Source organism: Triturus cristatus, chromosome 1_2, assembly GCF_964204655.1.
Source record: "Triturus cristatus chromosome 1_2, aTriCri1.1, whole genome shotgun sequence".
Taxonomy (NCBI): Eukaryota; Metazoa; Chordata; class Amphibia; order Caudata; family Salamandridae; genus Triturus; species Triturus cristatus.
In genome coordinates this window covers 825,040,223-825,057,322 of record NC_140580.1, presented here as the reverse complement: position 1 = coordinate 825,057,322, position 17,100 = coordinate 825,040,223, and the positions used below count along the sequence as shown (strand labels likewise).

Sequence of the window (17,100 nt, the reverse complement as noted above, 5' to 3'; positions counted from 1 at the left end):
TCAAAGGACCGCTAAACAGGATTTGCTGCTGTGGTGAAGAACGTAGTAGAAGCAGTTGCGAACTCAGACCGACTGGCGATGTGACTTGGGTGGATAGACGAGCAGGTTGGTACTGGTTTTTGCTTGGTTCTCATAGCAGTTTTTAGCCCAAAAATGTTAAGTCCTTAGTTTTGGGTTTTGCCTAGTGGGCATCTTTAGCACAAAAACTAAGGGTCCATAAATGGTTCAGGACTCACTTAGGCTAGGTCAAGGTGTGGGTTTAAGGTGGGTGCCTTTTATGTTCCTGTGGGGCTCTGAACAAGTGGCCTGCAAACTAGCCCTTTGAGTAACTTGTAGTCCTGGGTTCAGGTGAAGATTCAGAGCGCATACAGCAGGGCTGGCCTCTGAGGGTTCAGGGCAAGCCCCAGGCAGCTAAGCAGATCTTCCAGGTACAGCAGAGTAGTCTTGCAGAGTGCACAGCAGCTCCTAGCAGCAGGAAGTACTCTAAGAGGGCCAGAAAGTGAACTGAAGAGTGGGTCTGAGGGCCCTATTTTTATATACCCAGTGCCTCTTGTGAGGTTGGGAGAAGTTTCTAGAGGCTTCTTCTTTCAAGTGCATGGAATTTCCTGACTCTCCTGCCCTGGCTCCAAGCTGGCTGCAGTGACATTGTGGAGTTGATAACTCCTTTATGTAAAGGCAGAGCACAGCCTATTCAGTTGCAAGTGGGGATGTGCTCAGCTACACCCCTCCATTCTGCCAGCAGATGGCACATTCAGGCACACCTATTACCTCTAGTGTATGACTGTCTGGGAGGAATTTACAAAGTCATACAGTTACACCGAGTCAGGTGACCTAAAACAGGCTACAGGCACCAAAAGGCTAAGGGCAGGAAAATGCCGACTTTCTAAAAGTGTCATTTTCAAAATTGTAATGTCAAAGCTGACTTTACCATGAAAGATGATTTTTCATTACAATTTCATAGATACTACATATGAAGTGTCTACCTGGTCCGAATCAAAAGTTAACACTTATTAAATGCAATAATGCAACATAATGTTATCCTATAGGGCAGGTAGGCCTTACAGAAGTGAAAAACAAATATAAGCGTTTTTGCCTACCAGGACATGTAAAACGCAAAAACTACATGTCCAGCCTTTTTATTACAGTGCACACTGCCCTATGGGCTACCTGGGGTCTACATTAAGGGTTACTTACATGTAAAAAAAAGGGGAATTAAATGCTTGGCAAGGGATTCATATTCAAACACAATATGATGATGGAAGGAGTGTTGAAACTTTTCAACCACTCACCCAAGTCAAGAGATCTGGGTTTAATCTATCGTTCTTTTGATCACTGTGCCACCCCAGTTTGGACCAAGTCGTATGCAAATCATTCTTGACCCTGCTCCTCGTGGGAACAGGCCAGCCCAAACTGCCAGGCCAGGTCCTCCCTGGACTGGAAACAAGCATTCTGCGACCAGTTTCAGGGTATCACCCCTCATCAGCCAGGCTAGCTTGAATCCAGTGGCACAGCGAGCAAGAGACCCACATCTGGGCATACCCTTGGCCACTTAGGGCAAACATAGCAAACAAAACAAGATGATGGCTAGGGTGCTGAAACATTTCATCCACTCACCCCCAGTCAAGAGATGTGGGTTTAATCCATCGTTCTTTTGCTCACTATGCCACCCCATTTTGGACCCAGCCATATGTAAATCAGTCTTGACCCTGCTCCTCAAGGGAACAGTGACGCTCGAACTGGCAAGTCAGGTCCTCCCTGGACCGGAAACAAGTTTCCTGTGACCAGTTTTGGGGTAACACCCCTCACTAGCCAGGCTAGCTTAAATCCAGTGACACAGCGAGTAAGTGACCCACGTTTGGGCAAACCCTTGACCACTTAGGGCGAACATAGCAAACACAACAAGATGATGGATGGAGTGCTGAAACTTTTCAACCACTCACTCCCAGCCAAGAGATCTCGCCTCGATTTTGGCCAACCTCTGATGTAGAGTGGCAATATCCTGAGCTTGTACCTGTTTGAGATCTCTGATCTTAATAAGGATTATCTTGAGTAAATGTATTAGTGACTTAGACTGTCCCACAAAATGCATCTGCACCTCACTTGAGCTTTGATCAATGTTTATTGACTTAGGGGCATCACTAGGTCCCATAATCTCCCTAAGAGTTCCCACTATTTCTAGTGTGGCGCCAAGATCTTCCGGGAGTAAAACTAAGCCCTGTGCAGATACATTTTACTGACACATCTTGTCTCCTATGAAGATGGCTGTGCAGGTATTTGCTTAATCATTTTGTCAGCCTGAAGTTTTGCTTGTCTCAAAAAAAGTGGATATTCTTTCTGTCCAATCTTGCTACACTGGCCCTCCAACAAGCACTCAGGGTAAGCCTCTTGCTCCGCCCCCAAATCCATACTTTTTTGTGTCTGGTCGACCAATTGAACGTTATGATTTGGCAAAACTGATAAATTAATCTCCCAATTAGTCTCCTAATTAACTAGGTTATAGTCTTCCTCCTGAATGCCAGCCATCGCATTTAAAGTTGTTAGCATTGTCTCTTTCAGGTCTGGTCTTGACAAGGCGGTTTTCCTGGTCGGCCCACTGTCAATTGGCCTTGTGTACCACGATTTTTCCCCTTTTGAGTAAACAGTACAATGCCTCTTGGCATGCAGCTGTTGCATGTTGCTGTGTATCTACACAAACTAAGTCAAAGAACTTGTAGTGAAGAATCAAATGATGTCCGACTCCACCACAGAAAATCCCTTGGATATGTCCCGGAAGCCTAGGACCATCCACACTAATTACTTGGGCTACTGCAATCTTTCGACCTTCAACCCTGAAGCCGACGCCCACAACTGTGACCAGTAGTTTCTCCACATTTCTCCTGCTAATTCACAGTCCCTCTGTGAATCCTTCACGTAAGAGAATATGGTAAGGGTTTAGCGGAGATGAAATGCAGCTCAATTTCAATGCTGCCTTGTGTCTCACGGCTCGCTGCAACCCCCCACTCTGAAATGGATAATGGGGAGGATCGAGGCAGCAAATCATCTGGGCTCCACTTGCTGCCCTCTTAGCCCAAAAAACAGACATCTTAAACAATAGGATCCCTGGGTCCTCTCGACACCACAGGCACGAACATAACAAACATGGACATCTACAGGGAGTGAAAAAGATAAGCAGACAGGATAGAAAACTTAGGGAACTAAAAGCAAACTAAAATCTTAAATGTCAGCACATACTTGACATTTTCAAAAAAAATAAAACAAGCAAAGGGAAAAGCATTAAAAAAAAAAAAGACAACAGACAGCTAAAATCTCCAAAGCAGGTAGACACCAGTTGTCAAAGGCAGCTGTCGCAGCAGCGCCTATAAGAGGGCTGTGGGAGTATCCATCAGTCTGGCTGTCATGTGATACAGACTACTGAACAACAAAATAGTAAAGAAGGACAACAGAAAAAATACACAGCACAGGACACTATTGATGCTCCAGCAGGAGACAGCTGCATCCATGCGCTGTGCACTCGCCAACAAAATGAAATGATGTGAGGGCCACAGTATATGCTGTTTTTTTTATCCTTCCTTAGCCAGGCTGCACAGCATCAGTTTGCATGGCTAAAAACAATTGGCAAAGTCCGTAGGTATTAAAAACAAGACCTATTGTCTTTACCAATGCATATTATTGTTTATTGACCCTGTTTGGCAAGTGCCATCTAATTGCTACCACCCATTTGTCATTCAGCCCAGGGATATAGATTTTTGAAGATTTAGGTCGTCAGCTCACCTCTCTCCATCCACATGATATGGTTTAACCGAAGTACAAAAATGCATTTTTTTATTCCTACTTTTCATAAATCCTTCACAATGGTAGTAGAAGCTATCCAGAACTGCTTTTGTAGCCTGGAATGTAAAGAAATGCTGTAATGAGCGGCTGTGTTCCTGCTGCTTAATCCTTGAATGAACAAAGTTCAGAGCAGAAAAAATTGTAGTATGGAATCATAACCATGTCTCATCCCAGATGCTTAGATTCTGCAGCCAGGGCAAGCAGTTTTAACTTTAAGACTTTTCCAATAAAAGAAAGCTCTCACCTAATTTCAAACACTCATCTCTGCTCTGTATTCTCTTGTATAGGCTTGCAGGTAGCAGGCACATTGTGAAACTGTGACATCTGTGAAACGTCCACTGAATATTACAGGTCTCCACAATCTGATTACATATTGAAAAAAAGACAGTTTTGACTGTTAGCAAATTTAAAATAAGCGTACTGAAGAAGGTTCAAGATGGCGTTCAGCCATCAACAAGTTTATGTCTTTCGAGAGTAACACCTTCAACAATAAGCGAAGGAATTATCGATATTTGTTGAGAGGAGGGGTAGGGGGAGTAACTTTGCACTGAGTGAAGTGAAAAAAACGCACTTTGAAGACAAGCCAGTAATGCATTTTAAGGAAGTGGAGAAATTATTCGAAACTATGCACCCTGGTGTGGTGTTGGTGGTTTGTTAGATACATTTTTTGAATAAAAGTGTATGGTGCTTTGGATTAAGGTCAAGCAGATCATTTAAGTTACTAGAGATGCACCTCTAGTAGTATTTTTCAGGTTTTTCGAAGTTTGGCTTTGTTGGTAAATTATGGTTTGTGTGTGGGCAGGGGAATAAAGAAACTAAGTTGACATTCTAAACATTCAAAGTCGTCATATTACACTGGAAAAGTACAAAACATCTAACTTTCGTCATTGCTTTTTTTGAGGACATGAATCTACAGCTACTCCAGTGAGACACTGGAGTCTACTAAAATAATGTATCATAAATATAGCTGACATTACCTTAAGAATTTCATGCACACCTTCCATTTGAAACAAGCATTGGCATAGCCAATAGGTCGCGCCTTTGGGACCTTATAAGTGTTTAGCCATGCAACAGTTGCATAACTAAATACTTATAAGGTCCCAAAAGCGAGATCTATTGGCTATGCCAAGCGGCCGTGCAGCCGCGAAAGTGATCGCGATCAAACATCAAAGCGGAGAAAGTGAAGGTAATCGCGGTCAAGCGCGGCGCGCGCGCCCGCGCACATGCACTGTAGCTCTAGGCTGGCCTGGTAGCACTTTTTGGAGCCCTCTCAAAAAGTCTCGCCAGTCCAGCGCATGCGCTGGGTCAGGCGAGACCTAAAAAAATACAATATAACGTGTATTTGTAAAGTACACATTCACCCAGAAGGGTATCTTGGTGCTGAATAACAGATGTTTATTGTTACCCAACTGTACTCATTTTATCGACCTCAGAAGGAAGAAAAGACCCATTGGGATTTGTGCCTTTGACCACACATTGTTAAACACAGGCCCCTGCAGTGGGTGCATTAGTCAACTTAGCCCCCAAACACGGTCACCCAAGTGGCCAGACCCGGAACATGCAGTTTTGACTAGGAGCTATACAAGGGCTGTCCAGCAAGAGAGGGGAATATAACATTGGTTTGGAATACCCATTGCAGAGAATATTTTCATTGACAAAGGCATGCTGGATGTAGACTTCTTCTTTGAGATGTATGCACACATGATGTAACATCGAATCCCACAAATCAGAAACCAGGATGTATCAGACCTATGGGAATAAAAAGACCCTTGCTTTCTAATTGACTTTTGTATGCTTTTTTTCATTGATAACGTGTAGCATCAATTCTGCTCAAGCATCATTAAACCCAAACCTATATATGCACCCTTTAAGATTTCTACTTTTTCAAGACTTATCCGTTAGGTCTACATTTGTACCAGGATACTTTACTGCAATTTTTACGTACGTTTTACCACCCTCATTTTGAGATACATTGGCATACCAATTTTTGAGAAAACTGGAGTTTACCCAAATTGGTATGCCAAGTAATCCAATATTTCTACAAGTGGTATCACGTTTCCTGTGTGTTCCTGTGCTACACTTTGCTGCTTCTAACCTGGTGGAATGTGTCCCATAGAAAACGACCCTGTAATTTGATATTACCTGAATTATCTCTGCTGTCCCATTTCAAAACAAAAACATGGTATAGAGTGATAATTGTGCGTCCTAGAATTACTGACTCCTGTGGTATCTATAGTTCTGGCAGTCCAGTACACTTTCAGGAGTTTTACAAACCTTATTGATGGCCATAATCTCTAATGGTATTTCGATGTAGTGGTTGAAAAATCATCAGGAGCACAGTTTCAGTGGATAATTATCCTAGTAGGTTCATCTCAATATCTTAAGAGTAGGAGGACAAATGTATTATTCAAGATTGATATTTCAGTGTACATTTCCTTGTTTCACATGTAGCACATTCAATTAAAGAGATATATTTTAATTTCATTTGTTTGCTCTCGAAAGATTATGATCAGAAAGGAAAATACATAATTTCACCTTCGCTTCTCTTCTCTTCTCTTCTTGATCTCATCTCTTCTCTTCTCTTCTCTTCTCTTCTCTTCTCTTCTCTTCTCTTCTCTTCTCTTCTCTTCTCTTCTCTTCTCTTCTCCTCTCTTCTCTTCTCTTCTCTTCCCTTTCCTTCCCCCTCTCCTTCCCCTTCCTTTCCCTTCCTCCAAGTCCTTCTTATGAGGAGAGCTGAAAGAAACCAGGGCCTTGTCCATGCTGCTCTTTCCACATGTTCTCATTCAGTAACACTAGTACCACGCAAACAGTGATCAAGTGCAAAAGTGCTGAAAATTCCCATCTACATTTAGATATAGATAAGTTTTAAAATTGCTTAATTTATTAGGAAGTTTATTGAGGCAGGGCAACATTTCCAAAAAAAAGTACAGAAACTGTTGAAAAGCTAAGCAGTGAACAAAGTAGTATGAAGTACTATTTATTAAATTCAGGGACTGCTTTAGTGATTCGGTGGAAAGTTTGTAATATTGTTTTTGCCTTTTTTTGTTTTTTGACAGATATCTGAGCTGTGACAGCTTCGAGCGATGCATTTACTTGCTGGTAAAAGATGGTGGTGCCTTTTCCAGACTTACCCTTGAGGATCCTGTCCCCCTGTAGGATGCATTTATTTTTCCTCTTCTTCACCGCCAGTTCACCGTTTGCCGCTTCTGATGGTGCCCCCTCGCTTCACCATGAATGATGAGCAGAGACTGCACAATCACGCTGTAGCCTGGCTCGTCTGCTCAGGGATATCGCTGCTCACTAACACCTGGGGGATTCTGAGCGTGAGCGCCAGGCAGAAGAAATGGAAGCCTCTTGAGTTCCTAATCTGCACTTTAGCTGGAACTCATATCCTCAGCCTGACCATTCCCATCACCATGTACTCCGTGATCCAGCTCCGCAGGCAGCACTCGGATTACGAGTGGAATGAAGGCCTCTGCAAGGTTTTTGTGTCTACGTTTTATACCTTAAGTCTAGTGACTTGCTTCTCTGTCACCTCCTTATCCTACCACCGGATGTGGATGGTTCGGTGGCCAGTAAACTACAGGTAAGAAAAATAAAATGTAAACTTTCTATCGATGATTTGTAGAATGCTTACCTTAATGCAAATTCACTATGGACTGGTTAAAAAATAGGGGCCAAATTTCTGTAAAGGTTGGGTCGTTTTTGCACCATGCACGGTGTGCATGCACGGCACAGCCCTAAAATGAGGTTTATCAAACCACACAAGGCCACCCTGCGTGGGCCTAGTGGCTTGATAAATCCAGAGTAATATTAACGGTGCGCAAATAGCTGCATTGTGTTACTCTGACCCAAGGAGGACTTCCATGGGTAGTAAGTGAGTGTTGCCACATAAAACCCATGTATTTTGACGCATTATCAGATTTACCATTAGTGGTGTACCTGGGAATGCGCCAGGGAGTGTAATGGAGAGAAATAGCTTTATTTCTCCCAACTTTTTCCTCTTTCTATGTGGGCTGTATTCTGCAACACACATATAGAGGAAACTGCCTCAGGGGATTGTATTCCTGCACAAAAATGATCCTGTTTACAAAGCAGGCACCCTTGAACCAGGACGCTAGGGTGCCTGTATTGGTGCTGGGCAGCACAATGTGAGCCAGCACTGGAAAAAGGCAGGAATGTGCCGTATAGTGTTAAATACAGCACATTTCTGCCCTTTCCCTGTCACACAGCACAGCACAGCAAGGTGACTTCCTGCACTGCGCAACGTTTACATAAATATACCCCTTAGAGTTGTCTGTTTTACTCATTTTAACAATTGAAGAAGGATAATTGTGGTAGGGAATATCAAATGCAGAATATCAAAGGGCCAGAATATCGTGACCAGAATATATAGAGGGGCAAAATATTGAAGAGGTAAATGCATACAGGAAACTATGGATTTATTATTCTTAACTCCACATCTACGTACAATGAAGCTATACTGATCAACAAGGTCCGTATATGTGGAGGTATGTATAGAAAATCCATACAAACTTATCTTACCATATTTTGTCTTTCAATGTTGTGACCTTTTGATATTCCCAATCCACACCTACAAGAATGAAATGTTGAAATGTTGAGTCTCTGCTGGGATTTAAATTTGCGACCTAGCCACTGGTTACAAAGAGATGTTTTTACACAATTTGCTAAAATGGTTCCAATGTTCATTTCTCCATCAATAATTTCTTTGTGATTAACAGTGCAGAAATATTATCTTTGAACTAAACTTCACAGGTGAAAACATGACATGATGTTTTATTTCATTAAGGTACAACAAAAAAGCTGTATCGTAAAAAAGGGTATTTTAAATCAGACATAAGTGGGTTAATTAAAATAAGAAGAGGCTTAATTTATGCATGAAAGGAGCCAGCATGGGTGTAAGGGGAGGATTCCTAACTCCTCCTGACATCAAGAAGCCTCCGCGCTGGGGAAGAAGCATCCATCTATGCAAATTAGTTATGAGCCACTGCTGATTTTGTGATGGTGAAAGGATCTAATTTTGGGATGGCGAGCAAGCAATACAGAAAATGATATTCTAAAAGGAGCAGCTATGAAACCTCTTAGGTTGGAGCATTAACATAAACATATATTCAGGCAAATGATTCATATTCCTAGTGCGTTGACGTTCTCAGTTGTGATTTTTTGGGCTCATGGATGTTGTCAGCTATACAGGCCCCTGTCACTGTATGCTCATGGTGAGATGACCAGCCATGACATAAAAGTAGGACTTAGCAATGGTGAATCCAGAGCCATGTGAAATGGAGCTGCCAGAAAACTGAAACATGCCTGGAACCACTGGTATTAAGGAAACCCTCTGTCCCCAGACTCCTCCCTGCAGGAAAATACTGCTCTGTGATTAGACTGGGTACCAAGAGTAGATATGTTCCTGAAGAGGAATGAACACCACGAACTTAATAGTGGCAATAGTTTGCGGCCGATTGTGAGTTTGTGAGTAATATACAAATCTGATAAAGAGAACATTTTGTGTGTGAACAGCTTTGGACAGAGATTCATATTTCTTACGTTTATGTGGCTTGACCAGAGTTAGTGACATTGATTGCAGGTAGTGGGCACCGGCACTCATTTATCATCTTCAGACTTGGGCCGGGAGCAAGAGAGAAAAACCTATAAAAGTGAGACAGAAGGAAGATGGGAAAATAGGTGCCCAATGAAACGGGATAATCCAAGGGTAATAAATTGGACGTTTAATTGGGCCTGGGGGTAGTGGAAAGAGGCATGATGTGTAATAAAAACCAGGGAACCTCGATACTGGGCAACCCCATTGTCGGTGATGGGCTCCTGAGAAAAACTGTGGGTTCCTACACTTTTTATATTTTAATTAAGCACTGAATTCGAGGGAGGATAAGGAGGTTGTTTTTCGAGGTATTATTGTCATTTAATGTCCCTTAACCAGGAAAGGAGCCTCCTGAACACTTCTTGAAGTTAAGAATTACTTGTAACGTTTAAATCAAGAATTACCAGGAAAAATTACTTTGCTTGTTTTTGATTCTAGCAAGAAATTTAAACTTGAAACAGGATTCCCCGTTTTAAGTGTTTTGTACAACTAACCATGTGTCTCTACCCTTGCCTTCATTCATCGCTGCATGGCCTGTTAATAGAAATACAATACTGTATAGGCTAATAAACAGTAGATAGTTAACTTGTATGATAATAGTGCACTCAACACAAGTTATAATATTAAGTTATACATGTCCTTGAATACCCTACAGAAGCTCCCATAAAGGTCTCCGATCTTACGGCTCCTCATCCTGACCGCCGTCTGAAGGAAAGGCTTGATGAAGGCCAGCTTATAGCATGGCCCCACTGTCTACACCACAATCCAAAAACCTCAACAATATGAGGATTCAAAATGAGGCTACCAGCCCATGCTTGAGCATGTAAAGGACCAATCATATAAACCCGGCTGTGTTACCATTGTTACGGTTAAAGGTGAAGCCTAAATTCAACACCTTCTGCCCAGAATAGGGAGTACTGGGTACTGCCAGGACCTTTCACTCAGCAACAGTCAGTGCTTAATTGGTGAAAGAATAAGTGCTCGGTCCCAAAGTTTTGCTCCGAAGTTCACTGCTGCCGCTACAGAATGTCGGCACGCTGAATACCACGGCTTTGTAGTCTTGATTATTAGAAAATATTATTATTAGAAATTCTTATATATTGCTCAGCTAGCCACACGCCCGTTCCTGGTACGTTAGAGGCAGGCAGGGTCTAACCAGATCATGCTGACTCAAAACAGCCAGGTCTTTAGCTGTTTTTGGAAAGTGGCAGCGAGGTACACCTTCTCAAATGTTACAGTAGAGCATTCCAAAGCTTAGGGCCCAGATATGCGAAGGACCAACCACCTATGCATGCCTGTTTAGCTCTGGGAACAGTGCACAAGGAAAGATCACTGGACTGTTTCATGAAGAGAACGGAGGCTGACTTCTGATCTTGCTCTATAAACAAAGCACAGGGCTTTAAACTGAATTCGTTCCACGTTGAGCCAGTGAAGCTCGCGAAGGAAATAGGAGGCCAATACACTTTTTAGGAGTCTGTAGAGCATCTTGGCAGCTGAGTTTTTGACCACTTGCAACCATCTCAAGTAGGCTTTCTCTGCTCCAAGATAGAGGACGTTATCTTAGTCCAGTCTCAATAGGACCTGGTTAACTGTCCTTTGGGCTGAGAATGGGAGTATCCAGAGAATTTTCTGCAGCCATTTCAGGATGGCAAAGCAGGTAGCGGCCACCTTTGCTATTAGAGACCTCATGGACAGCTTTTGTTCAGCAGAAGCTAAGGGGCATAGCAGCAACAACTGGCGATAATTATCGCTAAGCGCACTTAGCGCTAGGATAATTATCGCCGGCTATCGCCGAATTTTATTGCTGAGATAGCGTGCTATTAGCAACGTTCATCTCAAAAGCGATAAAATTCCAGGCGCAAGCTGCCAATTGTGCGATTATCGCTGCAAATCCAGCGGTAATCGCACAACGTTTGGCGATAGCTTGCTGATAGGGCAGGGCAAACTCAACCATGATATCCACCTTCCATTGGATATCATGGCTAAGTCAAACTAAAAGCAGGCGTAAGGAAAGTAGCGATAACCGCGGTTAGCGCTACTTTTCTTATCTCTATGCTTGTTAGCGTGCCCATTGATAATTGAAGAAATGTCAGTTTGCGACATTTCTCCGGTTATTTTGGGACGGAACTCCCACTTTGCATCTTATTAGTGATGCAGAGGTTGGCATTACGGAAAAGGGCGCTAAGGCAAAGATTCACGCGGTAGCGCGACCTTGCTGATATAGCGATAAAATTATTGCCGCTTTTCATCCGAAAACGGCCGCAAAAGCGGCGATAATTTTTAATCGCCGCCTTGTAGATCTGCCCCCAAGTTTCTTCACTTTACTAGCCGGAGCAGGAAGAGCACCCAAGGTTACTGGCTAGTGCTGTCAACCCCAGGGGGATGGGTTATTTCCTAGCATCAGTACCTCAGTCTTGCCTCTGTTAAGTTTAAGAGAGTTGTTCTTCATCCACTAGGCAACCAGACTCAGGCAAGAGTTCACAGCCTCAAGGTTGTGGTCCTGAGTGGATGTCAGAGAAAAGATGATTTGTGTATCATCTATGTAGAAGAATAAGGTGAGGCGACAGCTGTTAACCCGGTCAGCAGATGGCGGACAAAGATTTTGATAAGTGCCGGGCTTAATGAACCCCTGAGGTAACAGTGTGTCGTGTGGAAAAGTCACCAACTGAGGAGACCTGGAAAATTCGATCCTTTAAAAAGGATGCCATCCAGGCTAAGGCTGTTCCTTCGAGACCTAAGTTGGCCAATCTCTCCAATAGCGTGGCATGCAATACCATATCGAAGGCAGCGCTTATATCAAGCAAGATCAGTGCTGCCATCTTGCCTTCATCCAGGAGACGCTTGGGATGCTCTATGACTCCTAGATGGGTGGACTCAGTGCCGAATCCCACTCGGAATCCTGACTGAGAGGGATGTAGAGAGTTCTGAGACTCCACGAAGACGGAGTGTTTATTTTTAACATGTTATTCCATGATTTTAGACAGAATAGCGAGCATAGAAATCAGTCTGTAGTTAGACCAGTTGGAATGACCAAAGGGCCTGATTTAGCCCACGGTGTTATGGCCATTCCTGAAATAGAGGCTTGTAGGCAAAGGTTAGCCCACTAGCCGAGTGGACACGTGACCCCAAGACGGCAGCTAAACCAAAGTTACGAGCAGGGCACTTAAACACATGCACCTCGCTCGCAATGCCACAAAGACAATTGCCAATGAAGAGGAAAAGGCCCCAGGTTCCCATCGCTGATATTAGCGGCAAGATCAATTTAAAACAGCACACTCAGATTAAAAATGATCAAAAGCAGTCATAAAAAGTAGCGGCGCCAGAGAGACACCCTACCTGACTCTACCTCATGCCCCTTTAATCTGCTGCACGTCACTCCCTGCCACTCTGGCAGGCTAGTGTTACCCCCGCTTTCTCCCTTTGTCACAGCTTTTCCATCTTTCTCTGTGTGTTTTTCTCTTTCTTAAGGCACCCGCAACCACTTGCTCAAATTGAGCACTGGCACAAGCACAATTTATGCAAACGGCTCACCCACAGAGGTAGACCATAGAGAGCCAAGGCTCCTATGCTGTATAAAGAGTCCAAACCTGAGGGCGGAACCAAAATATTTGCATTTCAGAAACAAGTTGAAAACCAAACAAATTTTGAAGAATGAAGGAATAGAGCAGTCTCTCCTTCGACCGGCCTCTCAACCCTCTCTCATCAAAACATATGGACTCTGCACATTCATATGATTTCGATGAACCGAAAAGGTAACACACAATGCTGTACAAAATGGCAAGAAATATGAAATAATAATAATAATAAATAAATAAACAAAGTAGATCTAAGCATGTCTTAGCGCCTTGAATACCACCGGTTAATGTTCTGGCTCCACTAAAGGTCCACTTTTTCCACTCCACAATTTTGAAGCGCTGAAACTGCCCTCTGCTGCATGTCTTTCATACTCAACCTAGTAACCATCATCCACCGCGAACCTGAACCCTGCACTGCGTCGTCATCTTCTTCTTCTGAGCAGGCATCATACATTGCTGCGCTGACCCCACTGACAACGCAGGCACCCTTACAAGGGTGGTGCAAGGGTGCCTGCTTTGGCGCTAGGCAGCCAAGCGTGCGCCAGTGCATGGAAAGGACATGAATGCGCCATATGATGTTAAATACACCGCAGTCCTGCTCTTTCCCTGCCATGCAGTGCCGCAAAGTGGCTTGCTGCGCTGCGTGAACATTTGATAAATGTGCCCCTAAAAATCAATAACTGTAAGCCCATACTAAAAGGGACTTCGCTGTAAGTCTTGGATCTCTGCCTTGACATCGGCCACGCCTTAAAACATTGAAACCTATTAAAACAGTGAATTGCCACTCTATCGGTTGTCCCCCACGCTAAAAGTATACATTTATAGGACCAAAGCATGTCAATTCTGTCCTCACCGTATATCTTACCGTATACCTTTTTTTTAGAGCTGCATGAATTGTGAAGCTGACAGCAAGATATTTGCAACAGAGGTTGCCTGAGGCCTTCTCTGGTAGCAATAAGCTCTTCCTTGTATGGCTCGTCTTAGCGAATGAGCGAAGGAGGAGAATGTCTATATCCGTCATGATTACAGTGTAAAAAAACGCGCCTTCACAGCTTCACAAAGATCTGTGTCCAGGGGTGCTTTTAATGCCCAATGTGTAAGCCAGTGCATTTGGTTGCCTGCTGCTTTCCTCTCGCGTTTTTCTTCTCCATTTTCCCCCTCGTTCATTAAATAAATGTGATTATTCACCCTGCTACTGCATCAACATGAGGACTGGGACGTTTAAACATTAATGTGACGTACACCGTGACCAATATGGAATTAAAGAACGGGGGCTATCCTACTCAGGCACCAGTGTAGAACAAGAAGAACAAAACTACCAAACCTTCATGACGGAAGTAGATCATTTTTATACGGAAATGACAGATAACCCAGAAACATGTCCATTCCCACCATGGGCATATTTCACGACTTTGAAGTGATACCTTCCAAGTTGAGACAACTGCTAGGAAAATCAATTCCAGCAGCCGGCTGGTGGAACCATGCAGGGCGGCAGGGTCAAGGGGCGCGTTCTCTAAGTTCGCCCTGGGGGTTCTGCTCAGTTGGGTGGGTATCATGGGGACGCTGCAGGCTGGGATAATCCACTTCAAACAGAGTCAAGTACTCAGGGCAAAAAAAAAGGTGTAAACAGTTCTTCGTCGACAGCTCTCACATTTAAAACAAGTCAATGATTTAAAAGACAATACAAACATTACATGGATCAATATAAATTGTATTAGTTAGTAGCAGATCCAATGACCTGTGCTTGAAGTAACTAATTGACAAGAATGCAAATTCCCTACACAGGGTTGAAATAACTTAAAACCGTACGGCTGCATCACTGGTTAAAACAACCAAAGTAGTACATTAAATGGTGCCTATCAACATTGTTTAATAAAAAGATATTTCTAAAACAGCCTTTCCCTTTTGCTTAAGAAAAAACTGATTTATTAATAAAACGTATTCTTCTTCCTTAAAATGTATTCGCAAAATCTGCAAAAGCTATTCTGCCGTGGCCCGTGGACCGCTTTCTCATGCTCCAGTTATTGCTCACTTTATTTATTTATCTATGTCCCCATTCATTTATTTAATTCATATGTTATATATTTATTATTTATAGTCGCAAAAACATTTCGGTCAGCAATGCCGTGCAGAAGAATATTTGTGATGCAAAGGGCAGATGTGCAGGGGTTATACTGCTGCTGTACAACAAATATAAGCATGAGCAGTTGCAATGATGACTATAGGCACAACTGTCAGTAACAGAGCAGCAAAGAAAGACATAGGACAAACATGCCTAGATCGTATACGATAAACAGGCATCAATATACATCTGTAGACTGTATGAAAGCCGTATTTAGCTATCATCACTACTTCCCTTGTAGCTTCAGGGGATGGATTGAACAATGAATGAGCAGTTTATAGATACCCATGTTTTGGCAGAGAGTCCAGTCGCGGCCCATGCAGGTAAGAGCGGAGGGGTGGTGGGGCCGGGTGAGGGGGGAATTCGACAGAAGATGACGAAGGAAAATTACTTATTTATTTAATGTTCCCTCGTCATCAGGGCCGGACTGGCTCTAGCGGGCACCTGGCAATTCCCCGGTGGGCCGCCAGGGTGGGGTCCGGTTTTGGGCTCTCGGGGGGCTGATTTTGTTACAGGGCCGTGTTTGCAGCATAGCTGCAATATCAGCCTCTGTAACAAAATTGGCCAAAACCGGCCCTGACAAACAGCTTGGCCGCACCCACAACCCCCTGGGGAGCCGGCCGAGCACTTTTCCAGGGCCGGCTTTGGTTCCCAGTCCTGCCCTGCTCGTCATCGTCTGTCGAAACCTCCCCCAGCCGGCCCCACCACTCTTACTTACACGGGCTGCGGCTGAGAGTCAGCCGGCCTGATATAGAGATGTTGATGTAGGTGTGTGTTCTGCGAGATTAAATAGTGTTCAGTGGCACTGAGAACATTATCCAGAGGATGAAAGGAGTGTGCTCCTTGAATATTGAATCCAGAATATTGAGACATGCAAATGTTCAGGACAAAATATTGAAATCGAAATATCGAAAGGAAAGTAAGCATACATTTTATATACCTAACTCCACATATGTGTACCTTGGTGATATATATTTCTTAAAGGTATATAGATTTAGATTTAGGAATAGTAAATCTATACTCCCCTATATGCGCTTACCTTTTCATATTTTATCTGTCAATATTCTGTTCACGATTTTGTGAATGTTGCGATTCTTGGGCTTGATATTCAGTAGTACAACAGATGAAAGGATGTTGGGTAAGATCCATTGGTACACTGAGGGCCTGATTACATATTTTTCTGGGAGGTGGGATATTACTCCACCCGATTATAAGAGGCCAGGTGTTCCCACACCCTGATCTATGGGTCTGGAAACATAGTGCTCGATTTTACTGGCGAGAAAATCTGGCTGGTAAAATCATACAAATATTGCAAGGTGGCCTTGCCCCCTCCCCTGCCTGACTCTCCTGTAGAGCCACATCTTTTCCTACCCACTGCCATTTTTCCCAACTCAAGCTGCTGCCTCCCTCCTTGCAGAGGCACCCGCACTCCCAGTTACCCCCTGGAATAAGAACACTGTATGTAAAAATTGGACCCAGGTATTCCCCATTCTGAGGAGAACAACTCAGAAGAGCGGACTTAAGATGCAGGGATACTGCATTTTTTATGGCCACATGTTATACATGTAGATATGTATACATGCATAGAATAAAGGGCATAACATTTCACTGGTGCTTCTTCTTCATCTTCCAAGTAGGGCATCTATGTCTAAATTGATGGATTTTTTAAATTGGCAAATGGAACCAGAAATCAAAACCAACGTAATATGAATATTTACTAACATCCTGTTACTATTTGCTATGGAACCCTGACCTAAAGCATTTCTTGGCAACTGCAACCTTTTAGTTATTAAACACTTAAGAGGTTTCATGTGAGCCTTTATTCAATTGTACCAAAACAGCAGTAAAATATTCACATTATTATATACCCCTGAAATTAGTTTTTAATCCACTATATGGGAACATTAACATATAATATTTGATGTTAAGCTGCTCCCTTGAAATATTAAATACAT

General features: G+C 43.2%; 1 protein-coding gene across 1 annotated transcript in view; it reads left to right on the top strand.

Moving 5' to 3' along the window:
- Positions 1–17,100, top strand: part of GPR153 (G protein-coupled receptor 153) — a 561,014-nt gene that overhangs the window by 171,726 nt on the left and 372,188 nt on the right. The window contains exon 3 of the mRNA XM_085608887.1: positions 6,888–7,417. Coding sequence (XP_085465013.1) covers positions 7,041–7,417 — 377 coding nt within the window. The 5' untranslated portion in view covers positions 6,888–7,040. The remainder of the gene's footprint in view (positions 1–6,887; positions 7,418–17,100) is intronic.